General features: G+C 31.3%; 2 protein-coding genes and 2 long non-coding RNA genes across 4 annotated transcripts; 3 read left to right on the forward strand and 1 right to left on the reverse strand.

Annotated features, from left to right (window-relative positions):
- Nucleotides 1-2,517: 2,517 nt before the first annotated feature.
- Nucleotides 2,518-21,946, reverse strand: LOC107367743 (esterase E4). Its single transcript, XM_015935498.3, has 10 exons — nucleotides 20,399-21,946; nucleotides 14,789-14,929; nucleotides 9,127-9,277; nucleotides 8,231-8,416; nucleotides 7,812-8,002; nucleotides 7,464-7,626; nucleotides 7,069-7,256; nucleotides 4,809-4,875; nucleotides 4,507-4,726; nucleotides 2,518-3,117 (listed from the first exon to the last, which is right to left on the reverse strand). The coding sequence occupies exons 1-10, from the start codon at nucleotides 20,636-20,638 to the stop codon at nucleotides 2,739-2,741; spliced, it is 1,926 nt and encodes a 641-aa protein (XP_015790984.2). The 5' UTR covers nucleotides 20,639-21,946; the 3' UTR covers nucleotides 2,518-2,738.
- LOC112539453 (uncharacterized) lies at nucleotides 4,469-5,698 on the forward strand. Its single transcript, XR_003083318.2, has 2 exons — nucleotides 4,469-4,607; nucleotides 4,710-5,698. It is a non-coding gene; the product is annotated as an uncharacterized LOC112539453 (long non-coding RNA).
- Nucleotides 8,411-9,711, forward strand: LOC112539454 (uncharacterized). The gene is made up of 2 exons (XR_003083319.2): nucleotides 8,411-9,083; nucleotides 9,190-9,711. It is a non-coding gene; the product is annotated as an uncharacterized LOC112539454 (long non-coding RNA).
- Nucleotides 21,947-24,783: 2,837 nt separating the features above from the next.
- LOC107367758 (cathepsin K) lies at nucleotides 24,784-26,097 on the forward strand. The gene is made up of 4 exons (XM_015935512.3): nucleotides 24,784-24,903; nucleotides 24,973-25,125; nucleotides 25,210-25,736; nucleotides 25,802-26,097. Exons 1-4 carry the CDS (start codon nucleotides 24,817-24,819, stop codon nucleotides 26,010-26,012), a joined length of 978 nt encoding a protein of 325 aa, XP_015790998.2. The 5' UTR covers nucleotides 24,784-24,816; the 3' UTR covers nucleotides 26,013-26,097.
- Nucleotides 26,098-27,245: the final 1,148 nt, after the last annotated feature.

Below are 27,245 nucleotides of genomic sequence, written 5' to 3' on the forward strand. Positions count from 1 at the left end.
CAAATCGTTTAAATGTGTTTATCTGATGGTCCCCTTGGTGTTCAAATCCTCCAAACCAACCAATATTATCTCAAGATTATCTCGATTCGTACAGTAGCTAAATTAAACCGTAATTAACGATATTCAATGCAAACGAGCCAATAAACTTCACAGCAGCTGTTAATAATAAACACCAAGTTAGCATGGAAAGGCTATTCAGGGAAATGACAAGTTGAAAGAGTCATGCAATGAATTAATTTTTAATGCTTTAATTTCATTTATCAGTTTCAAAATTAATTCAAGCAATAATGCCAGCAATAAAGATATCCATGTTATGTAAATGTACATTTCCTGCAAAAACAATGGAAACTGTAAAATGAAAAGGTTGAATGTATGCTAGTCAATCATCTGGCAATTACATTTGAAGCAAAGCAGAAAAATGTAATTTCAATCATATCCACTGATTAACAATTTAAGCTGTGTAAATCTATTTTCAATCAAATAAAAAATACACATCAAATAATCTCTTCATGATTTTACAAAGTAATCATACTAGAAACATTGTATTGCTATTATTGTGTTACAAAGTGACAAGTCTATGCTGTCATAATAATACAAGTTTAATATTTCTTGGTTTATTTCAATGTAATATTAGTTTTTTGACTGTAAATCTAATTCTTTTCGTTCCTTGGATTGTCAATCATTGAAGTTCACGAGGAAAGAAGGTGATTGAAGATGATTTCAGCCAATCAATTGGTTATTATCAACTGAACTTGGAATGATTATCTTTCATTGTCAAACTCATTAACTTTCCTCGTTTTCAATTCAACTTTACCTAAATCAAATTACAATTGTTACCACACAAAAGAGCAAATTTTAATCCAAATGAAGCAAAATAAATTCACTCACTCAAACAAACTAACAATTCTGACAACTGATTCATCGAAATTAAAAATTTGACGGTTAAGTGTGTTCAACAATTGAGAGTCTAAAATAATCTAAAATCTAGAATTGACCTTTGTTTTGAATCCTTAATAAAGAAGCTGCTATTTTTAGTCTTCGCTAGTATTTTGTTGTCTCTTGATGTTTTCAATCCACAATCCCGGACTTTTTTGCTCGTTTGATATTATTAAGCATTTTTGTTGTGTATCTATGATAAGTATGAGTTTATAAGCATTCATTAAATTCATATAATTCCTATTGAAACCCACCAGGTTAAAAATAATATGGAAGATTGTAATGTTTGCTTGCAATTTGCCTTTACGTGAGTCTATGTTTGTTGCTATTACAATAATACATTTACTTGTATCTTTATTTCCAATTGTTATTTGTAGACATCAAATTTACTTTGATCACGCAATGAGACAAACAACTAATAGTGTGCCCAATCAAGAACACAAAGGATAAATCACCAAAATAAGAAAAGTCACCTTGATGGAAACAAAAGTGAACCCAGCTTTTACAGACAAGCCATTTCATGTACGATACAATGTATGCTAATGAGCTTACAAATGTTAACCTCGTAATCATCTCATAACATATTGCTTGGACTCAAAGGACAAACGACACTAAAGATGATCTGATAATAGAAGTGTTTAGAGATATTTAGTACTAATCCAGAGTTGAAACACAGGGAAATAACCTTATTATGGCTGGTTTTTATTGGAGCTGTTATGATTGAAGATGAGTGCAGTTAAAAGATTGACATCGGTGGCAACTTGAGGATGTTTATTTTGAAAGATAAAGGATAGTTGGTGAATCAGATCAATCTGAATGATCAGACTTATCGACGGCTGTCATTTTCTTGGATCTTCATCGTTTAGGTTTTTTCAGTTGATACGAAAAGGTTTGAACAGGTTAACTGATTTGTTTTCGTTAACTTTTTCTTTTTCTCTTCGATTGACTGACTGCCGTTATGAAAATTGAACTTTTTAAAGGCCTGTTTAAAGGTAATATACATTTGAAAGATTCAGGTAAAACAAAAACAAAATAAGGTGAAAGTGGTACGTTAAAGCGTTAGAGGACATTGAGCTTTAGTTGAAGGACCTCAATAAATGAAAGTAAATTGACATTTACATTTCATTATTTTCAAGCTTTCCTGATACCAATTATTAATGTTGAACTACGGCTTTTCAACTTTAAACAATTCATTTCTTTCTTCATGTCAACCTTTACACACATTTTTTGCATCCATAACAAATTAATCTAATTATGACATTAATTGAGACATTAGTTCCCATTCATCAGTTTCATGATTCAAACATATTTACGATGTGCGTGAAAATAGTAACAAATTGGTTCAACAATTGAATGTTGTTTCAGTTAATTGATTCCCTTTACATAAATCATTGTTTTTACATAAAAAACAAATTTAAAAGACGATCAGTTTGTTGCACAGAATTGTTCAATCAAGTCATTCAACAATTACTCTTTTGTGTTAAATTGACAGAACAGTTCAATAAATGAATTTGATCTCTTCAAATCTTTTGTTTTTCATTGAAAACAGAATCAAATGCTTTGTAAATGGTCACAATAAAGTGAAATGATTAAAGTATTTTATGGAGTAAAAAGGTGGAAAGGTTTACAAAACAAAGTAAAAATTGCAAATGAAAGTAGTGTCACTATCAACATGGTTTTATGGTTATTAAATGGATTGAAACTGAACTGGTAATAAAACCTTATTACAATGATGGTAATGACAATGGATAACAAAATTGGTGTTGATGGTGGTAATAATTGTTGATAAGGGCAAGAAAAATCTAATAAAAGTTAGAAGATCTTGCTGATATATGACTTCCATTGTTGTCTATGGAATTGGTTTCAAAGGTTTGCCTTCGTCGTTGGACATACAGGACGAGTAGAAGGAGTAAAATTAAAATCAAAAGGGTCGCTGAAAGAGCTACCATTGACCAGGCCAATGTTTTGTAAGAGACTTCCGATGTATTTGGTCTTGTAATAGGCAGTGAAATTGCTCCATTGGTTGATATGTTGTGTAAACCAACTGACCAAAAGTAAGCTTGCTCCTGCCTTATATTGGATTCTAGACTCAATTGTGAATCAATCAATAAATAATTCAGCTTGATTGGATCAAATGGTTTCCATCTTGGATAATCATACTTTTCCTCTTTAGATGCATACCTATGAATAAAAAGGAAAGAAAAGCTTGGATTAATTATGAATCAATGTAAAACAATGTAATCATTAATAAATCAAGTTTATTATGTAAAGCACTGTAGTCTTCATAATATCTGATGTATAAATCAATGTTTTGATATTGAAAGTTGAAGCTGACAGAAATGATTAGTCGACGTTAACTAGAGTCAAATTTAAATGTGATTTCATAACAGGCAAAAACTCATTTGCATCAGGATACTGGTTTCATGTTGAATCAGCTAAACCAAAATAACAATATCACTGAGATTTTAAAACTGCTTTCCACATTGTTCATTGATTTCATCTTCTCGTGACAAATATTGTAACCACCTTGAGTTGAAGGTATACCACAAATAGTTGACTGCAGATTGATAATGATGATGATGATGATGATGGAAACAACGAGAAAGTCAATTGAATCATCAGAAAAAAAGGAAGGAAAGTAGAGATATATACTTTTGATAATTTGAAATGGAGTTACTTTGTCAGGGAAAAATAAAAATAACTATTATTGGGAGTGAAACTGAATTCCTTTTTTGAGAGAAATCATAATTGAAGTAATGATACTTTTCATTTAGTTTTTTTTCATCAATTTCATCTCCTTCAAATAAGTAAAAGTTGAGGTACATCTTCATTTATACTTTTTAACTTTCTTCCTTTCCTTTTTTACTACCTTTGCCATCATCAGGTTTATCTTGATGGAATACATTTCCACAAAATTCAATGATCAAGTTGATGATGTTTATCAAGAGTTCTCATATACTCTGTAACAGACGAGAAACTATTACTGAATCTTCCAACCAGAAAAAAGTAGTATATTCATTGTGGCTTCAAAAGTTGATGATAAGTTACAGTTGAACAATATTTTTCACTCTTTACTTTCACTGTCGATAGTTGACCAACATGTCCATCACCATCATCATATTTGCCATCTTCCATCAGCAAATGATTCATAATAGATTCACTTTTCATCAATAAAATAGCTGATCAAAATCATTGGGCTGGTTCAATTTTCGGTCTCTTTCAATGGTTGATTATCTCCAATAAATCACTAGATCATGGCATTCTAAGGCTGCAGGTATTAAAATCCGGATTAAAGCTGAGATTGTCATTAACTCAATAAACAAGAATCAGATGAAAATGTTTTTCAATGAATTGATATTTTAAAAATCATCTTTAACGGTAATAAATTATTCAAAACTATTGCCCTCTATTGACATTGAAAAACATGAAGCTGTTTAAAAAGTGCGCAACGATTATGTAAACATAAATCAAGTGCCACTTAACATTGATTTTAATTATTGTAGATATAGTTTGTGTTGAATTTCACATCTTTCGAGTTTTATTTGGTGTTTATTAAATAATTGAACTAACCCGTAAGCAGCAAAATCAGTCCAGAGGTCTACTAAAAGGCGTGTTGCAAGGGAATCTTTAACATTGGTTGGTCTAAATTTGTCCATTTCAAGATTGAAAAGGTAAAATAGTTCATCTCCATGACAAACTCCAGTATCAATGACTGTTGGTGAATTATTGAGTAATATTTTAATCATACTGTTTGATCCTTTATAACCAAATAGGTACATATAAACCGGGACTAAGGAAAAACGAGTAAAATTATGAGACACAAAGGAGGACAATCAACCATTAAATCAGATGGAGGCAATAATTCAACTTACTTTCAGCGCCCCAAAGTAGCTTGGCTGTTTCATCGATGCAACTTGTATATAAGGCATCCGTTGTCATCTGAAATGATAAATCACAATTAGGTCTGGAAAAAAAGGTTTAAAATAGGAGAAAAGTAAAATTTGTGATTTTTTTCACAATCATCTTTTCAAATTTTCCAAGTTCAACTGTTGATACAAGAGGAGTAAAAAAAGTAAAAAAACTTTAGGATCAATGAAGTTATAAAAGTAACTGAAGATGATGATGATGATGACATTCTTCAACACCATGAAATTAATTGTTAAACTTGAGTGTATTATTAGTTTTTTGATACTTGAGTGAACAATTTTTTTGCCCACCAAAATGATACGCTTTGCTTTGAACAGTTTGTTTGATCAACTATTATCACTTTGCTTTTGTTATCAACATCATCATCAAAGGATCATTCATTTGTTATGTTATGATAGCTTCATTTGGCCTACAAAAGGATTCAACATGAACGGAAATCAATCATCTGATAAAAAAATGTACTTGGAACTGGAAACATTTTTGATACTACAGTGTAGTTGTTAACAATTCACTGCTATTGTTATTTCACTGAGACTGTTAATGATGGGACAAATTTGTTTACCAACACCTAAAACCAATTTTTGCTTCCCTTTTTGTTATTTCACTCATTCAACTTTATGACTATTGATCAGTTGTTTCATTTAATCATCAAAATTGAATAATATTGGATTATACAGCTGATGATTCAAAACATGGAGCTGTATCAAAATGAGTGGATACAAAATTGTAGTACATTTAGAAGCGACGAAAACAATCAATAATGGTCTTTAATATCAAACCTTTGGGTTCCATAAAAACTCACGCATAAATAAATTTCATCGATTCCAATATCCGATCTGATAGTTCTTTTCTTTCTATCCTTCAACATGAGTTTAGTCCCAAAAATACTCGAAAGCTGCTCACGTTTCTGAATAGAGACTTTTCTGATTCACTTTTCTTAATCAGTATGATAAAAAATATAATCCTAGACTGAATGTAATCATAGTGCTAATTCATCTGAGAAAAAGCTCTCAACTGTTTAGGGTAAAAAATGAAAGCCTTGAATGTCTTACTTTACTGATTGTCAGTTAGGGAAGATGAAAAAAGCCAAAGCCAATGAAACTATTGAACAACTATATCATCACAGGAATTACATTAGAAACAGATTTTCAATATATGAAGTACAAGATTACATGTAAAATTGTATAAAATTGAAATTTTTGTATCAGTATTTTGATGCCTGGCCGACTTTAATCACTTGATAACTCTTCGAACTGCTAAAAATACAAAACATTAACTCGAGGAAAAAAGATTTCACTCATAAATGAATGTCACTAACGCTCTTGACGATTTTACTTTCAAAATCCTCTGACCCGTACAGAAATGGTATCAACTGTCTGAAGTTAAAGAGGGATTAAGCCAGAGGAACTCAAATGAAAACACCGAGAATAGTTGATGTCTTATGGTGTTTACTCACGTTTAAATAGATAAAAAACGGCTTGTAATTACACGACTGATAGTCCTAACATGATTACAAGGAAAAATCATTGAGCCGTTTTTGTCTTACATTAGCAGCAGACGATTTTACTTTTTTACCTTCTTTGTATTAGTGCTACTGCTTTTTGTTACTCACCATGTTAAGCTTGTGTTAAGTTTATCTGATTTAGATTACCTATTAGTAATAACATAACCCCTTTGGATGAACACAGGATTTGTTGCTTTTACTCAACTCTCGTCATGTTATCTTTTTATTAATTTATGTGGAAGACTAATCAACGATCGATTGGCCTTAAGAAGCCCAAGGAAGAAAGGAAAGAAAACACGATCATCCATCATGACAGCTTATAATTTCATCTTATTGTCTTTTTTGGGTAAGTAAGGATATTGAGACAATGTGCTTTACTCTTGTTGGTTTACTTTTTTTGATACACATCCTAATGTATTGTTTTCCCTTTTGATTTCTTTTCAAGGTGACAAGTTTCATCAAGGCCTGAGCAAATAGTCATTGTATTGGATTTAAATGGTAGACATTTGACAGTGTCAGTAGCTTCTATACTATACATGAAAGACACTGAGGCAATCCAGAAAACCCACAAGACAAATTATTGAAACAAGATGGAACATTATGCGTGGATTATCAACATGTTAGCCTTTAAGAGGAAAACTGTACACAAATGTGTAAAGAGTGGATGATTAGTAAATGGCAATATGTACATTTATACTTACATTGACAAATGCAGAAGTGAATTGTGATACATTATTAGTGTCAATGGAATCAAAATATTGAGATAAAATTGGTAGTATGAGACGATCTCTACGATAACCTTTGAATGGTGTTGCTGCCTCCAGAAACTTGCCAATCAATTTTCTTTCCCGATCCTCGCCATAATTGGAGTAAAAATGTGATACTATCACTGCCATATTTTGTTTTTATCAGATAAAAGAGGAAAGAAATATTGATTAATGGTATGAATTATATTCAATTTATACAGTTATTGATAATCCAACTCCTTTGCTTCTAGCTAAAACTTGTCTTAACTCATGAATTTCATATCTTCTATCTCTCTGTCCATCTCTTTTCTATAGCAAACAATTTTTAGCTTCTTTCAAAGTCAACTCACATTGGTAAAAGAAAGACGTTTCATCCTTATTCATCCCAATCATCACCGGAATCCTTTTGTAAGGATAATTATTAAGTATGGTTCGTGGATCCTGATCAAGGAAACGGTTGGTTCCAAAACGTTCAATTGTTGGAGCTGCTCTTTGAGGAAATTCACCAAATATCTAAAGATGGATGAAAACAGGAACCAGGAAAGGATGGAAAAGGATGAGAAAAAAAAACAAAACAACTGTGTAAATAATGGCAAAATGATTCAATAGGCGAAGTTGAAAACGTTGAATTGAAATGCCAGAAGGTGTTGAAGTGTAATTTGGTAAATGGCGTCAACTGATTTCCACAAAAAAATTACCTTTCCTCGTGTTTGTGCTTTTAAAATTTTGTCAACAGAAACCTTTTGGAGGCAATCAACAAGTGCTGCAGATGTTACTGTGGGACAACCAGTATTTTCGGCAATCTCTTTAGCATACTCAAGAGGCTGTCTTTCCATGGCCCAATGACACAAACCAGAACCACTTTGCATAATGGCTCGATGAAATTTACCTGAAATCAAGAACCATTGAAACAATTGATCAAATTGGTAAATCAATAACATTAAAGGGTAAACCAAGATTAAAGTGTGGAAACAAAAGCAATTCAAGGAAAATGAAAATGAGATGTCAGCAATATTGATGATACCAATCAGAAAGGATTTGATGGGTTCATTTTACATTTTAATCTTGATTTTCATGATTCCATTATTCAAGTTAATGGTACACTTTATTTTGTTACCTTGACTTAGTGGAGACAAAAGGTGAAAAAAGACGCACGCTGCTCCTGAACCTTGACCAAAAAGTGTTACTCTACCAGGATCACCACCAAAATATCTGATATTATTTTGAACCCAATCAAGAACAAGTTTTTGATCATATAGACCCCAATTTCCAGGGGCAACTGAATCTTCTGTGCTGAGGAATCCTATTTTTTAAAGCCAAGCAAAGTAAAACAAAAACAAAATTGAATCAATCTTCTATGACAACATGCTAAAGATTAAAAATGAAACGCTGGTAAATCACTTTTTTAATGATACATCCGCATGGAATTGGATCAAGATTTTATATCATTTACCATTGATACAAGACTGAACTCTAATTGTCTCCTAATCCTAAAGGATAAATTAGTCAAAACTCGTTGGATGGTAAAAAAAGCTAAAATCTATTCTGCTAACGAACCACATGCAGAAAGTGAGGGTAAATTGGGAGGAATTGTTTTGCTGTTATTAATTTTTTACAATTACTATTATTAAGCGGATTACATGGTAAAAAGGGAAGCTTCAGATTAAAAAATATTATTCAATGTAACACTGTAACCAAAAAAGGAGTTGAAAATGTGGATGTTATGGTAAATAATTAGGATGGCAAAAAAAGGAGGACAAAAAGGCAATTGAATAAATTTACATGTTTGATGAAGATGAACAAAGATGATGATGTATTTATAATATGGTACATTGAGTTAACCTGATAATTTGCTTACGGCAAAGATGAAGTTGACTGTTATAAAGACAATCTTTAATCATTATGGATAATGAATGGCATTATTTTGTGTACCAATCCATTGGGTGTAACAAATGGTGTAAAATGAGAAGGTAACAAGTAAATATTGGTAAAGATTGATGAACCCATTCTTACCTAAAATTCCCAATCTGTAACTGAAAGTGACCAAAATAATTTGTTTCTCCATTAACTTTTCAGGTCCGTAAATGGAACCATCGCCATTCTCAAAGCTTTCACCATGAATATAGACCATAACTGGTAACAAGCCTGGTTGAGGAGTCCGTCTCTGGATCAACAATCAAAAAGAAAGAAAGAAAAGTTGACATTTAAAGGAACCATTTTCCCAATTATAATTCGTAACCTGGTAACAATAGTTCAATAGTCAACCCTCAAGTTATTAGCAAAGTTAATGGGTTAACTCATCCAATTTGTTTCCACTCAATAACCATACAATATTTTGAATGGTTAATGATTATAATTAGGGTACAGAAGCAAGATTTATGATAATCTTACAGAATCATGATGCTGATTATCCAAATAATCCATTATTAAATAGATCAGAGCAGAAACAAAGAAAAATATTTGTTTTCTCTGTTTACAAATTTTCTCATGTATTAGCTGTAAGATGCAATCTGATCATGAAATGTGATCAGATGCGATCTAATAATATAACAACAGTTTGATGAAAAAACATGACAATTTTGTTGGTTTGGAGTAAAAGCTTGTTGAATTAGGCTTCACTATTTAAGCAATTTTCAAGCAAAGATAACCCTATCAAACCAACAAATTTAACCGTCTAAATGAATGGTTAACTAATTAGAGTTAGAGTTACAGCTATAAATGGTGACAAAAATTGAACAAAATGTTCATGTAATGTCTTTAGAGATAAGTAGACAACATAGAGCCAGAACTGAAGCAATTTACAGTTGAACAAAGTGTTAATATCATCTTAAATTAACTTCATGTTATAATTAATAGTAAATTTGTGAGATTCCATTAACAAGATTGTTAACCAGTTTTACCAAAAACCAAACCTTACAAGAGGAAAAAAGATTCATCTTGTCAAGTTCAATTTAGGCCTACAATTTTTCTCATTCCAATTGCATACAATTTATAACATAGTCCAAATTTTTGGCCCTCTTAACAGACTAAAATCAATTATCTTAACCTTTTAATTTACTTGAAAAGCAAAATGAAACCTTTATGTACTTTCTCTGATATTAACCCAAAAAAGACGGTTAAATTACACTAAATTTACACCAAAAACTAACCATGATAAGAGCACTTGTAATGAAAAGGTTTCATTTTAATTAACCTTGATTCGATAAGCCTAAAGCAAACACTGCTATTTTGACTATTCAATTCACTATGCTGAATCACCAGGATAATCAGGGTGAAAGGAAAAAGGAATGAAAGTGAAAATCTGAAAGTTCAACGAAATGTAATCAATGGCGAATCTTGTATACAAAGATGTTTTTCCCTCTTGTTCATGTCACTCAACAGTCAATCTGATTCCTTCAATCCTTTCGCCTGAAGCACAACTGATTCTGGTATTATTATTACTATTTGTTCAAATATTTCTTCCTTAATCATCATCATCATCTTCTTGTCTTCTCCAATCTCTACCTTTCACTCATCCCTTATTAGACCATGTTTTTTTCTGGCCTCCTTTTCAGTTTCATTTTCATCTTCATTTCTTTACTATTTTCCTGAGTTATCTTTCCTTTTTGGTCATTTCTTTTATCCCTGTCCAGTCTTCCAGATGATAATGATGACCATTAGATCTCCAAAGGCAACTCAAAGTAATCAAAAATGCTTGCAATCTAAATCAAATACACAATACCAAGGATTAACTGATCATTCAATGATAACATGAAATGACTATCTCACATCAACCCATTGTTTCAAACCAGTGAACCTGTAAACAAAAACAAATTTGTATTCATCTTAATCTTTTGGACAATTTTTCAGTTTATGAATCATGAATAGTTTCCTGAAAACAAATCTGAAATTTTTCAATTTTCTCAACATCAGCCAACATTATTCATGAATAAACTTCAAGATGGAATTTTGTTTTTTTCCTGGAAATTTTCGCTTTTTGTAAATTGGACAAAAAGGTTGGCCTTTCAAGTCTGCTTTTAGTGGATTCAATCTGAATATTTTTGTGATGAAAAATTGTTCCCTCCAATGATGATGTTCAAGTATGAAAATCATGAATGGGATTGTTTGTTAAGATAACAATAAATGGATACAAAAACAAATGGCATCATTAATCATAATATAGCTTTGCCAATGTTTTATTATTACAATAATGTAAAAATGTTTTCACTTTTCACAGTAACAAATGTTATTGTGATTTCAGTGATCAATGGTAATCTAATAGACGAGCAAGTTCAATGGTTAACCAATTCAATTTACTGGTAAACTTAACATTATTTACTGAACAAGAAAAAGATATTTCTCTGTTTTTCCCCCATGTTTTGTTTCTCTGCTGTTGTTTTCTGTGATTAATTTGACCTGTTCACCTAAAAACCAAGAAACCAGCCTGAAAAACATGATAAAATAGCCCTGAGTTTTGCAAAGAAATAAATAGGTTAGAAGCAGAAAAAAAACAATTTAGTTGAGCAAAAAATGTCTTGAAAGAAAATGAAGACAAGAGCAAAAAAGGAATGAAGATAATAGTTGGAGCTGGTCAGTAATAATCGAGGTTGATGTCCAATGTCAATGGTGTGATCTTTGACTGACAAAATAATACAAGAGTTTAATGAATCAAGTTGACCAGAAAAAAAAGGTAACATTGAAACCAGAAACAAACAGTTTATTAAAAGCTATTGAAAGCCATTGTAAAAGTATTACATTGAATAAACATGGAAATATTAATAAATGTTATTTCCATTACTCTGTAAATGTATTAGTTTTGATTAAACTGGTAAACCTTTCAAAAAATTACATTAAATTTCATTAAAAGCCTCAATTACTTCAACAATAAGATTGCTGTTACAATATTTTAAAATCTGGTTATTTTGGGTTAATCTTGATTTGGCATTTTCCTCTCGTAATTTTTGAAAACTGTTTACCCAAATTAAGTGTAATGACTGTTGCAATGAGAAACCAGAAAAAGAAACCCAAAAATGCAATTTACTAAATAACAGGCAAATTATTTTATTTGATGAACAACAAAAAAACCCAATTTTACCTTCATAACTCAACCATAACCATAACCATCATCATCATTGTTACCATCATCTTCAACTTGCTTCAAGGAAAGGTTACCAAGTTAAAGTGCAAATAGATTTCACCTAATTTCAATCATTCTTTTATTTCCCTTTCCTCCTTTTTTTGCATGATAAAAATGGCAATTCCTGTTGACTTTTCCCTTTTTTTTCTTGCCTCTACTTTATTCAGATATGCAACACAAATGGCTCATTTTCAGAATCTTTTTCTTCTTCCCTGGATCCCGTGAAAATCGATATTAAATGTCACATTGTAATAACATTCAAGTTGTCATTTAAAGAATCGTTTATCCAAACAATAACAGTAACTTGTATATTAAATAGATTTATAAGAGATGAGAAAAGGTGAGAAATAAATAAAATTTCAGGTAAAAAGGAGATTTGTGACAAAATGATACTCAATAAAAAGCACAGAAGCTCAGTTAACATGGATTTTTTATTTCCATCTTTCAGCAAATTACTCTTTTTTTACATGAGAAAAATGTAATTTCACAAATTAATGTTATCCATAAAAGTGTAAGATTTGTGGTTGAAAAAATTTCATCAAACCTGGAACCAGTTGCATTAAATATTGAACCAGATTTTCAGTAATATTCAAATGGAACTGTAGAGTTGAAAGCTTGAAACGACAGTTTAATGTCTGAATAATCTGTATTCAGAGAAATTACAATTTTAAAGTTGATTGCTTTCCTTGAATATAAATGTCTTATATTGAGTGTTCAAAATTTTGTGATAAACAGCATTGACTCAGTTTACATGGAAAATGGTTTTGAAATTGAAATGAGAGAAAATCGCTTTTCTTCTTTTCAATTATTCCAGGTTGTAGAATGAAGTTTTCTAAGGTTGAACGGGTGGACTTAGGTTCGAAGGTGTGAATGATATCAAACACTTTTCTATTGAAGTTCGTTTGGAATTGCAAATGGCGAGAAAATATTGACAAATTGATGTTAATCGGCAACAAAATCAACATGAATTTAATCTTGTCAACAGAGTTTTCTTAACCTTCGATTGGAGTCCAAATTAAACTGAAACCTTGCATAAAACATGATCTTTACATGTAACCAGAGATAAGATTTGTACAGAGAAAGGAATGAAATCTGAAACCATTACACGCAATCGAGAAACGAAGGGATAATTTTTGTGTTTGAACAAGCTTTACACAATCAGATGAACTGGTTGCATGATGAATCTAAGATCATTGACAGTGATCGTTTCAACTACATCTGAATTCAACATTTTCTCATTTTCAAATTCCAGAAAATAACTAACAGAACTTGCATGATTTTGAGAAGAACCCTTTTCCCAAATGAACCATCCTTTTCCATCCGTAAACTTCATCAATTGATCAACTTCAAAAACCCAACTTTTCAGCACAAAACTCATTCCATTCAGAGAAAAGTTGCAACAGGAAAAGAATCTCAACTCAAAGCAAACCAAATTTCAACTCTGTTTAAATTTTAATGTAAATTTTTGTACAAAATTTCCAATCTCTTCTTGAATGTACCTTTAAAGACAATTTACAATAAAGATCTAAATGATTGACTAAAGAGCTTTTGTTTAATTTTGATTTACACCTAAAATTGAATTTGTTGACTTTAGAAACCACAAATGTCTTAATTTAGATTACTGAAAATTTTGATTGTTCTAATCGAATTTAAATTTCCATGAAAGATTTTCATTTGCACCTTGGTTTTGTGTTGAATCTCATTTGATATTCACACCAACAACCTTTCTTACTCTTCAACTGGCTCGAGTTTTACTTCGATTCCTCATTCCTTGCCATATCTTCATGTTTCATGGCAACTTGCTCTTCAACCTATTCAATGTTATATACACAAAACTGAGACACAGATTCCTAGTTATTCAATTATCTAAGCATCATGAAACAAGTTTAGTTGCAATCAATATTTGCTTGACTCTCATTCCCATCATTTCCATTTTTGTATAAGTAAAGAATTGATTCAATCAAAAGAGATGAATCGTTGAATAACCTGCACTTATCCAATAAAACCTGGAATAAGGAAGACATGATAATCAATAGGAAACACCAAGAATAGTTTAAACAAAAATAATTAGTTAAATTAATGATTCAATATTTTTCATTTCCTTCAACTCACAATAAAGCGTAAAATGGTTTAAGCAAGGTTGACACGAATCACAATTGATCAATTGATTTTGTGCTAAGAAGATGATATTGATTGTAAGCCAATATTGAACCTTGCCAGGAAAATGAGGAAAGGAATGTTTCATGATGATGAACATCGTTAGCGTAAATGTTTAACAATTGTTGCCATTCGTATATTATTTATTGATCATATTTGTCTGTGACAATAAACATAACTCGACAAATAATGGTTGATACACAATCTAATATTAGCATAAAGTGATAATAGTGATCATTGGCATAACATTGAACAATTGTTACCAACTTTCCATTTTCTTGCTTCACCAATAAACAAGAAAAGAAGATGAGAATCGGCTTTTGTGAGCAATCATCATCAGAATAGAAGGTTGACTTTTGATCAGTTTTTTGGAGAAGAAAAAAAGTCTTGTAATTTACTCACATTTACCATGGAAACATAGACATTCAGATAGAGACAGTCTTCACTCCCATAAAGTGATCCTCTGGAATCGTACTGTGGACATCCAGGTCCATATTGTTGAAAGCTTTTAACGCCCCACCACATAGGAATAGGAACAGATCTCTTATGAAAAAAACGAAACAGAAAATACATTCAAAAGTTAATTCATTTGTCTTCAAGTCCAATCTGGAAAAGGGTTCATAAAACGAGTTGACTTAATAACATTTTAAACATTGACTGGAGGCTAATCATAAGCTGTATCGAACTGTTTGGTAAAGATTAATAATCTATTTGGCCGTCAATCGCTTCAGAGTTTCGTTTCATTTTAGGTTTTGAAGACTTTGGTCGATTTCTGAAGCATATTTTGGAAAAGTGCGTTTTCTTATTGAGATGTGAATTTTAAATATTTGCAAAAAGATACTAAAGTAATTTCGGGAGTTTAGATGGTCATTGATGGTTCTTTGATCGATGGATTTTGTAGGAATAAGTTTTCTTTCGTTTTATTGCATTGTTGATGCTTTGCATTTGAACGCTATTCTGATGTTTCGTTTGAAGCTTGGATTGTTATTTGATGTTGATTGAGAGGTAAATAGAGTTTGAAGTTATCCTAATGTTTAAATTATACTTGGATTGCATTGTTAACTGTTGATTTTATTCATTGCCATCTTCATCATCGCCATTTTAATCTTTTTTGTATCTTTATTTCCATCACATCAAAATTTCTATTTCAGATCTCACCTGCTGATTGAAACATTTTTATAACCTCTTTTCAAGTAAACTGATGGAAAACTAAACAATGTAATGTTCATTGTTCAGTTCAGTTCACCTTACCATTCAAAGTGGTTTATATCAAATTTTAAGCCAGATTAGATCCATTATTCATCAACTTGTCAACATTTTCGTCGACTGTCCCATTAAACTCATCGTCTTCTTCTTTTCTTTTCGTTCTTTTCAATCTACTTTGCATGATAATTTTGACATAAACTCTCAAGACTAAAATTGAAGAAGCAGAAACTTTTAGAGACGAAAAACGAAATTTTTAAACTAAACTAAACTTATTTCGAGAAGAAAACTTCGTTTCGAAAATAACATTTTGTTCGATTTTCAATGTTCTTGCATCCAAGTTGATCTCCTAAAAATTGATCACACAATGAAACCTATTCCAACATTAGCGATTGAATATTTGAGAAATTATCAAATCGAAAATTCTCAATGAAAGTTTCTTATTTTCTCGCTTTTTATTCTTGACTCAACATCATCTGAAAGTATAATAATTTTGCGACTTCGTATAAAATGTTTTCTTTGAACAACTTTCCAATGATAAAGTCCAATGTTTATATCAGTACGGATTGAAGATAATTTTTTGAAGACTTTTAAGAGCAACTTGAAAACTTGAAATGGTTTGAACTTTGAAGTCGAAGCAATTCCCTTTTCCTCTTTTTTGCAGCAAACATGAAAAATTGCAAAATTGATGAAATTTGTTCACAAAGCTCTGAGCAAACATGAATATTTCAGAATTGAAAAGTTACATTTATGTTACTTGCAAAGGTTTCATCAGTTAAACGTTCAATGTTCATCTTTTTATTGTAAGTTTAACCCGAGGCTTTCATCTGACTTTGAGTAAACATATTTTGAAAGCCGTTAACAGTTCTAAATGTGATTATGAATTACGCTTTTCATGATGATCATTACTCCATTTGAAATGAATAAACACGTCCATTGGCCAAACCAATTGACCTCAAATAAAACGATCAACAGAAATGTCTAAATTGAATCAACTTGAATGTAACAATTTGTGATCAATTTGCATTTGATCAGCAAATTTTACTCAACCTTTTACTCAATGATTAATGGACATTGATTGAACACTCAACAATCATCTTTATCCTCATCAATTTCAATTGCAGGTCAATCAGTCTATTAAGCTGCTCAATCACATATTCAACTAGCAAACAGATTAATCATGAAAACAGAATTATTTCCATCGAATTGGTTTAAATAGACAAAAAACGCAATTCAAAAGAAACAGAGTTGATGAGTTTTTCCTTTCTCCATGTTTTACATGTAGTTTAGTAATTCTTATTTGATTGATGAGTCGATGAAAGTGCGATGAAGTTTAAGTTGAACTATCATTAGTTTAAAGACCGCAACTTGATCAACATCATTGGCTTCATCTTGGATCCATTTTGAGATGCAAAGTGAAAAATAACGTTTTTTCATTTTGAAACTTTTCTCTGTTCAGCAAAAAATCTCATTGACTGTATTATCTTCTTCTTTTTTGCACTTTTCTTTATATTAAACCTTCCCTGAGTTTCTTCCAATATATATTCAATATGTATGATTACATTTTACTACCTTTTTCCAGTTTCAAGTAATTTCATTTCACAAAGTAAACACTGAAACACTTTTCTTATTCATTCTGTAACTCAATACTTTAGTGAAACATTTCAGGTTGAAATTTCTCAAATGAACCAAGATTGTTCAACATAAAACAAAAGTGTCATTTTTTAATTCATCAGCCAATTTGATGATTTAATGAAAATTTGAAATTTTATCCAAAGCTTTGAGAGTTAATTGGAAAAACAAAACGTTAAAAGGTTAATATTGAAATGTTGAACCTGAGCTCACGTGAAAATTGAACCCATTAAGCTGATCAAAATGGGTAGATGTAATGGATGATCATGATTATCATGAAACTCAACTTTTCTATTCTTTTCCTTCTTATTTATTCATAACACAATTCAAAATATTTTAATCTCAATGATTATCTGAATGGAAGTAGGTTTTATTGTACTTGAAACTTCTTTCAACTTAAACTGGAATCGATAAAAACTAGAATCCCAGAGAGTAAGCCTATTATTGTTTCAATGAAACATTCAAATGGTGAAACAAAGAGAATCAACTGAGCAAAAATATTAATCAATTTAAAGAAAAAAAAGTTGACAAAAGATAATAAGAAAACAGAGAAACGAAGTTTTAAAGAAATTTCGAGTTCTATCAAGGAGTTCCAACTGGGAGTTGCACTGGGAGTAATTAATAGCAGAGTGCTGATACGTTCATATAATGAGTCAAAGCGATGGAAAAGATCATGAGAACGATTAAAAAAAGATATTCTAATCTGAATGATTGGATAATCGAGACTTTTACCATTGACAAGCTTCGACTACCTTTTGAGTGATATATACTGACAAGTAATGCTTAATGCAAGTAGCAACTAAAGACATTAACTGGGAGTTGAGGAACTCGTTTCATTCAAAGTTGAGCTTATTTATCAATTCATTGTGATAACTGAAACCTCATCATTTCGCTGGAAAACATTGCTGATCAGATTCTCATCGAGACTTATTCCAGTAAAAGAACAATTTCATGATCATTTTCATTGAGAAAAGACTGTTCAATGACCAATTGATCCAAGTTGTTTTTCAATTTCATGCCTTTTCTTATTCAATACTAAAACTCATCAGAATCTGAAATGAAACTGTAAACTTGAAATTTGTGAGACTTGTGAACAAGAAGAAAGCCAAATATATTGAAGTATAATTTACTGGACTTTTCTTGATAACCTTTTCTGTTTAATACTGTAACTGATAGTTTTGCATCAAGTTTGCTTGATAAACCATGAAATGACTATATCTTGAACTATTAAATTCTGGACTTTCTCTTTTACCTTCACCATGGACATCATCTTTTTAAACTTCTTTGTCTTATATTTTTTTCCTCTTCACTTGTTCCCAGTTCACCAGCTTTAACGATTACTTGCTCTTCCCTTTCCTTCATCATTTCACCAGTTTCATCATTTTTCATCACCATTCTTTCAGAATGATAAAAATGTAAAGGTAAAAGGCTAAATTCAAATGACTTTACCAACACACTGTGCACACTCAATTTAATATTTCATTTTTTTCCTTCAGCTTCAGTATTAAGCTCATTTCACCCTTTCAAAGGCTTTTATCCTCTGAATTTTGATGAGTTAAACACTGAATCCATCATCTAGAAGTGTTAACACTTTTAACCAAATAAAACCTTCAATTCAGTGAATAAAATAAGTGTAATTAAACTGAATTTTAATGCTTCAAAACCTAAACAACTCCAAGACTTTCATCTTTCAATAACATTTCTTATTCAATTTATCAACTTTAACCATTAAAACTATTTATTCAACCATTTTCTCACAGTTAGCTTCACCTGTAATTGTTGCAACAACTGCGACTGCAAATGACTTATTGATTTTCAATGTTCAACTGCAACAATTAAACCAAACAACAGGCTAATTAACTCAATTACCAGTTTGACCAATGTTCATAAACCAGACAAAATTGAATAATTTCACGGTTAAGGTTTAATCGATAATCATTTTTAGCTGTTTCTTTCAATATTTAATTTGGTCATTTATGTTTACATTTGTTGAAATTTTGTCGAGTCAAGTTCATGTTTTAATGAGAATAATAATGAGGAATGTTGATCAATGTAAATTGACTGGAGATCATTATGATAACCTTTTATACCCTCATCTGCCTGCTCTACGGGCTGCTCATCATGAAGCCAAATGTCTTTGCATTTCCTATCCAAATGATACAATCATAATGAGAGATTCAATTAGCTCAGTTCACTGTCACCGATTAACTCATTTAATTAGCCTTCAGTTTCCTTTTCATCCTTTTAACGTTAAACCAGTCTTTGGGTTTATTATTGCTTTACCCAAAAAACAGATTCAACCAGATTTTGCTTTCAAATGTATAATTTGAGTTGACAATGTTTGCTTATTAATAAAAAAGTGATTCTTACTGTTTCCTTCCTAGTCTATAACCATTAGCTAGTCACCAGCTCTTAACCTTTACCAAAAGTTACCCAAATTTTGAAAGTTAACTAACATATCGAAAGCAATCCTTTAATTAGATCGATCTCTTCACATCTTCAACGCATAACATGAAGCAAAACCAAAAACCTGAAACAATTCAGTAAAGTAAGCCAAGGTAAATTTAAACATTAAACTGCTGAAAGGTTGATTTATCGATGAAATAAAAAGTGATTTATTGCTTTGAAATTTGATTGTTCAAAGGGAACTGAAACTTTTGTAAAATCATTATATTCATCCTTTTTTTTGTGCAACTTTACTATTGTCACTTGGATATGAAAAAACAATAACTTAGAGTTACAATGAGAAATGCATTTAGGTGGACAAAAGGACTTTCAGTTTAACACAAATGAAAATGGCTCATCAACACGAACCCATTATAATATAACTAAATGTTTCCGAAAAGTCATCTCTAAATAAACACTTGTTTCGTCTTTAAAGAAGACAAATAATGAAGACCAAAACATAGATGAATAACATAATAGAGAAACCCAAAACAAACGAATGATTAACTGATTGAAAAGAAAGTAGGAAAATTGGCTTTCGAACCAGAACTTGATCGGTTCTAACGGACTGATACAAAAGGTGCGAATCTCTGGTATTCAGCTAATAAAATGATTGGTAAAAGATGATGATTCAAAGAACCTTTATATGACCATTCTTGCAAGGTGCAAAGTTTGCAAATGATTGAGAGAAAATAAAATTTGTCGGTTTCTATCCGAACCCGTTTTGCTTACCTGAAATCTTAAGGTACCCAAAGGTGGAAGAGCATAAGGTATACCAAGAAATGCAGCAAAGGGTTTTCCTGATTGAGTAAACATCTTTTTACCCTGAGCCTTTCCTGAATGCAGAGTAACTTGAGGATCATTTAAACTTTCCTGGCAACAAATTGTCAAAACACAATTAATTAGCACAAGATTAATGATCATAAATGACCATTGAGCAAATTTATTTATCACTTTACTGTTGTTATACATTGATGTTAAACTTGATGGTCTAAGCGTTCATTGATTTTTCCTTGATGTTTGCTGAATCCATTCACTTAGGTTAAACAATTTTAACAAACAAAACTAAACTTGACCATTGAAACTCAAATATAAATGAACCAGAATGAAAAGAGTGACAATTTCATTTGTTGCAATGATAAACTGTTTTGATGGTTCACTTGAAACTTGGAGAATCAAAATTAAATGAACAAAATGATGAGGATTTAACGAGAAACTAAATTGTTGATCATTTTATTGTTGATTGAAAAATTTAATTGAAATGTCAAGGTGAAAGACTAAACCTGCCTTGGCCTCACAATTGTTTTGCTTCTTTTCGTCTTATTCACTGTTGATTGTTTTAACAATAACTTTCTAATAATCAGGTTTATGTTGGGATTTTTACTGTTTCCAATCAAATATGGTTGTCTTTTTGCACACAAAGAGAGACACACATCGAGTCTTGATGACGGTTAAATGTGTCACAATTGTAAACGAGAATCAACAACAATTAAGCAAACAAACGGAAAAAACAAAAGTGAAAGGTTCCTCTTTGCAAAGCAATGGTTAATGTTTACACACATTAATATTCACACAAGGAGGATAACAATCAACAGTAATAATCTACCTGTTTAAATAATCCCAAGGAATTGATGAAATTCACAAATACTTAACATGAGAACAGAAAATATGACAATTTTTCATGATTACACCAACAGTGAACAACTTTGTTGAGGTCAACTTGTGAAAGATTTTGGTTGAAACTTAAAACATTACAATATCAAGTTTCCAATCGGAGGTTTGCATTGAAAAGGTAAATGTAAAAATGGACAAAAAGGGTTACTTTTCACCAAACTTTCACTTGGTAAACATTAAGAAACATTGAGATGGGAAGAAACAATGTTAAACATTCAATTTGATGTTACTTTTTTCACCATTATTTTGGCTTCTCTTTTGTTCATCATTGTAATTATGATGATGATGATACAATTAGGCAAGGACTAACTGGCATAATGAATGTGATTCAACTTTTGTCACTAATTTGTTGATTGCCATTACAGGTTTACAATTTTTGGCTTATTAATAGAATTGAATTGTTTGGCATTAAACTAAATATCCGTGTGTCCTTGCAATTTGTTATTATACTCTTGATGGCATGTATTTTAACCCATTATTTTGTTCATTATTTCAGTCTCTTTTTTTCATCACTCAATTGACATCGCCATTGACTATTGTTATTTTCATCATAATTCACTTTTATTTTTAATCTATCACTATTATCATCTGTATTATTCTGGTTATATTCAACATTTGCTAGTTGTTATTTTAATGATTGACAAACTTGAATATAAACAGCAAAACAACAAGGAAACAATGACACAGAAACACAAAAATACTGCTTAATTGGATCTGGTTTGGACAAGAAATCTCAGAAAGTCCGGAGACATGGATATTTGCAATTTCCGGGTAAATAATTCACTGAATTATTAGTACCAACATGATGTAGGTCTTTTTGAGTTTCCTCCTTAACATCTACACCACCCAGATATTCATCATCTGCATAATTTTCATCGATGTTTTTCTGATGATCTAAGCAAATATTTGAGGCCAGCAATCATTAAATTAGCAACCTAAGAGAGTCATTCTAGTCCGATCAAAGATGTTTATGAAGAAGAGTCTTTACAATTAACTAGACAAGGTAATTATTTAAGGACATTGACAGTCAATTTGGTATACAAATGATTGAGTCAAAATCAAAGCCTGTTGAAGCATTTATAAAAGTTTCAATTATACAATCATTTGTAACCATAGTTAGCTATTGGTTTTGATCATCTTTCTAATAGTTAATGTTGCTTGAAAACATTAAAAACAATGCATATTGAGTGTCTTAAATATTAATCAATATTAAATACTCTAAGGTTAATGAATAATTTACTCAATTAGCAAGATAATAAAGAACTGGTTAATATTGATTCGCATTAATAATGAAAATGAAAATTTCTTGCAAAGTTAATTAGTGTCAATGATTGGCTTGGAGCTGGCAAGTTTCGATGGTGATTTTACAAATTGTTTTCACTTGCATGACCTGGTATACGAATTGTTTTGAACGATTCACTTCAACTTTCGTCTGAATACATGAACAAATGTGAAATCTAGGAGAAAATTTTTGTTCAAATGGACTAAGAACTGAAAAATGGTGTTGACAGGAAGGGCAAGACTATTTTCATAACTCAACAGAAGAATATCGAAGAAATATTCATTTAAAATTGGATCATAATTTGCTAGTTGTTCAGTCAATCGGGACAGTCGAGTGGCTGGTATTTTACGTAACGTTGTTCGGTATGTTTCAAATCGTATACCTCCAACGTTGAGGATCACTCTATTATCAAGATCACCAGTTCGGTTGAATGACTGAGCGTACATCATCATCACCTCAAATTATTTGAGGTAACGAGAGTACCTCGGTTAAATTGGCCACAAGTGATCTCTTTTTAACGTTATCCTAGGGATGATGGATTTCAAAAATATCCTTCTAATTGTTGATGAGTTTAATGAAATGGTGAAAATGGTTGTTCTATTTGTTAACAAAGATGAGAAACATAAAACAATCGATTCTATTGATTCACTTGTAATCAAGGTTGACCTCCTCCACTGGCTCAAATGAAAACATAATGGCCATTTGGTCCAAATTCTTGAGCTTTCAACCTTTCTCATCAGATTCCATTTAAATAAATTACTCCAAATAAGTAGACAGGATACTTTTCTTCTCCAGTTTCCAGGTTTCCTTAATCCATCAAGTTTCACAAAACACAGAAACAGAATGCTGACAATCTCTTCCTTTCTCTTGGAATCTCATGCCTTTATTTCGTTTAGTCGTTTTCATAAATCTTCAAGTTGAGGTTGAGGAGTGAATGCGAAAACTTTGACTGCGGATTAAGAGTAGAGACTAAAACTTTCGTAAGGCTCACAAATTGAGTCACTCTGTGCAAAATTTTTACGATCTACTATTTTCGACAAGAAAGCGTTCAAAGTTAAACTTCGATCACTTTTGTACTGTTACTAAGCCATGTATCTGAGGCTGCAATTACATTTTTTCGTCAAAATAATCCATTAATAGAAGATAACTCATTAGATATTAACTCCTACAAACGAAAGTCGTTACTTGCATGTAGAAAACTTAAACACAAGCCACTTCAGCTTGTCAGACACTGAAAGTTTAGTTTTTGTTATTAGACTTTAATTCATGCGAATTCAGAGTTGACTCTGAAAACTTTTTGGGAAACATTATTCATAATGTTGTTCGAGTGGATAACTCGACATTATCCATTGCATAATCGAAAACATCATCTAAATGTTCCCACGAACAGCCTTGGTTAAAAGTCAGTGCATCAAGGTAGACCAACCAAGTGACCAGTTGCTTGATCATAGGATACCTCGATTTCCACAGCACAAGAAAGTAAAAGGGACGAGTGTACCAATGTAAGCAATCATATTAGTTCTTACCCATAGACTCCAGTTACACATCATACGATCAATTTATCAGTGTGAAAATCATCTGAATATCATCTGATAAAATAATGTTACTTATTGTTCAATTTCAAGAGCAGATAACCTTATAATAAAATTGGTATCAACTGAAACGCCACAGTTCTTATTTGTTTCAATAATGATTTATTTGTGATAAATAAATGATAGCATTTTTACAATGAAACGTATCTAAACAATAACGTCAATAATAACTCAACAAAAGCTTTAATAGACAAAATTTTGAGTTTACAGGAAACATCCATTTATTGAGTAATATTACAAATTCAGGGACTAAATGTTTGCACTGGATTTACAGAGGAAAATGATAATGTTTTTAGTTGGAATCGTAAAGAATTGAACTTTGCTTTATTTACTAATCAATTTCAACAGAATTCAGAAAAGGTTATAGTTTGACTATCATTAGACTTTATTTTTCATGAACATTATTGAAAGATTATCAGTAAACATTGAGAAGATGATTAATATTTCATCTTGTGATTCCCGCCCTCAGATTGATCCGAAAACACCTAAAATCTTGATTGCAATTTATCACAGATTCTGAGGTGTTCCATTATAAATATCGTTGCAAATCATGTTACAGTAGGCTTGTGAACGTTAAAGTATTGAACCATTTATTGTCAAAAATGTATCAGTTTTTAGTTATTGTAACTCTTTTCACTTTTGCAACATCAAGTGTTATTTTGGCCGACAAGGAATGGACACTGTTTAAGGTAAGTAACTACATAAATGTATTAATATTTAAGACGATTAAACCATCATTATGTATCGTTGTTTAACAGGCAACTTATGGCAAAAATTATCCCAGTCTAGAGGAAGAAAATTATCGAAAGAATATTTTCAATGAAAATTTGAAGAAAATTAAACTTCACAATGAAAAGGCCATTCGAGGTGAACACAGCTATCAATTGGGAATCACAAAGTTTGCTGATTTGGTAAAGTATTTCAAAGTTTATTCATACATTGATTGATGAGTGTAATTTATTAACTTTGAATTTATTTAAACTTGAAAATTAAAGACAATCGAAGAAATGACAATGCCTGAGCTAGAAGTGGAACCACAACCATTAAATGTTAAATTTCATCATAAATCGTATTTTAAAGCTCCAGAATCATTTGATTGGAGATCAAAAGGTGTCTTGACTGGAATTAAAGATCAAGGTGCATGTCCATCTTGTTGGGCATTTACTGGTGCAGCAACAATCGAAGCAGCCTATGCTCAAAAAACCGGTAAATTGGTTAATCTTTCAGTTGAAGATATTCTGGACTGTGCTCCTGACTCCAAAGGCTGTGAACCAGGATATGTAAATACCGTTTACTATTATGCAAAGGATAAAGGAATATATCTAGACGATTGTTACCCATACGAATCACATGATGACCTTTCCAGAAAGGTTTGCCGAGTCAAATCTGAATGTGACAGGATTAAAATATCAGATATTATGTATGTTCGGAGTCGAGACGAAAATGCCCTTCGTGATGCTGTAGCTAAGCATGTTGTCACGGGATATATTTACTCAGAACTTGAAGATTTCAAGTTTTACAAGTAAGTTTACTAATTGTGCTTGTTCTCAAGTTTAATTTGCATTCAATCTCGACTTTTACTAACAGAGGAGGAATTTATACTGGTCCTAATTGCCCTAAAGATAAAATTACACACTTGGTTCCAATAGTTGGCTATGGAACTGAAAACGGAACTCCTTATTGGATCATCAAGAACAGTTGGGGTGAACATTGGGGCGAAAACGGTTATGGCCGAGTATTGAGAGGAAACAATACTTGTGGCATTGCTACTTATAGCTCAAGTTACCCGTTACTTTAATGCTCTGAAATCAGTAAAAATCTCAATCAAATGCTAATTTGTAAGTTATATTTTTGCCAATAAAATAAGATCAAACAATCACCAACTCAATGTGAAATTACATAAATCAATTCAAAACTCATTAAAAACTTTGCCTTTCGATTTGAGAGCATAATAGGAATTTTGTGGGTTTGTAGGTGCATAAAAACTGAGTCTATTAGTGACATTAAAAAGTTTCTCGTATAAACGGTTTTCCAGAGAATCGAAGTCAAAGTCGAATCTTTGATCGCCTTTTGTGCAATCGTGCAAACAGATTTTATCATGAAACTCATTTCTTTGATGGCCAATCAGAATATGAATCCATTTTGAGAAATAAAATTCTCCGTCTCTGTACAACAGATTAGTTGCATATCAGTTAACTCGACCGCTTTCTGTGACTATCAAAGTTAGAAAGTTGAAACTTCGATAAAAGTTGTTGCTGCATATCATGAACCAAATACTTTTTTCAATTTGTCAATAGTTCTCTTGTTTTTGGCCATTAACCTAAAAACTTTGAGTCTCAATATTTAGAGAACGATAGTGCTCGCAATCATTATTATTTGATCAATTAGTAGTGATTTTTCATGCGCCATGAAAGATCAGTAAGTCTCAGATCATTCAAGACTATAGAAAAAAGTTAGAGCATTTTATTACTCATGTTGGCAGATTTTAGGGTATTAACTTTTAGTATTTCTCAGGAAACCTTTAGTCATGTCCAATCTTTTTCAATATCAGTTTTGACCAGTTTCTCATTCTAATGCTGGTCCTTTTCTTGTCTCTTAACCATTGCATTTACAAATTTGGGTAAATAGAGGCAGCTTGAACAATAAATCTTGAAAACTTGGATTCATTTAGGTTGTTTAATTATCCTGGTTACTCGCTTGTAAACTTATATTTTACATTTAACTACAAAACAAAAGGAGGAACAATCGTTTGTTTTGCTAATTCTGATTGTTTTTGTATGAAATAGACGATTCATCTATTGTTTGGAATCGAGAAAAAATGAAATAATTAGGTTTTGAAAACAATTTGTTTTCTAGATCAACTAGAGTACCATTTGGTTGGTTCAACTTTTGAAACAAATGAATAATCTAATTAGGCGAAGACTGTTTTTATAATGAAAACATTTTCAAATTAGAAACACAGTAATTACATCTTCGATTGAGTTAACAATTGAATTCTTTTGAACAAGCTAAACCTGCTCATAGTGAACGA

Source organism: Tetranychus urticae, chromosome 1 (assembly GCF_039701765.1).
Source record: "Tetranychus urticae isolate SD_2017Ah chromosome 1, NJAU_TeUrti_SD_1.0, whole genome shotgun sequence".
Classification (NCBI taxonomy): Eukaryota; Metazoa; Arthropoda; class Arachnida; order Trombidiformes; family Tetranychidae; genus Tetranychus; species Tetranychus urticae.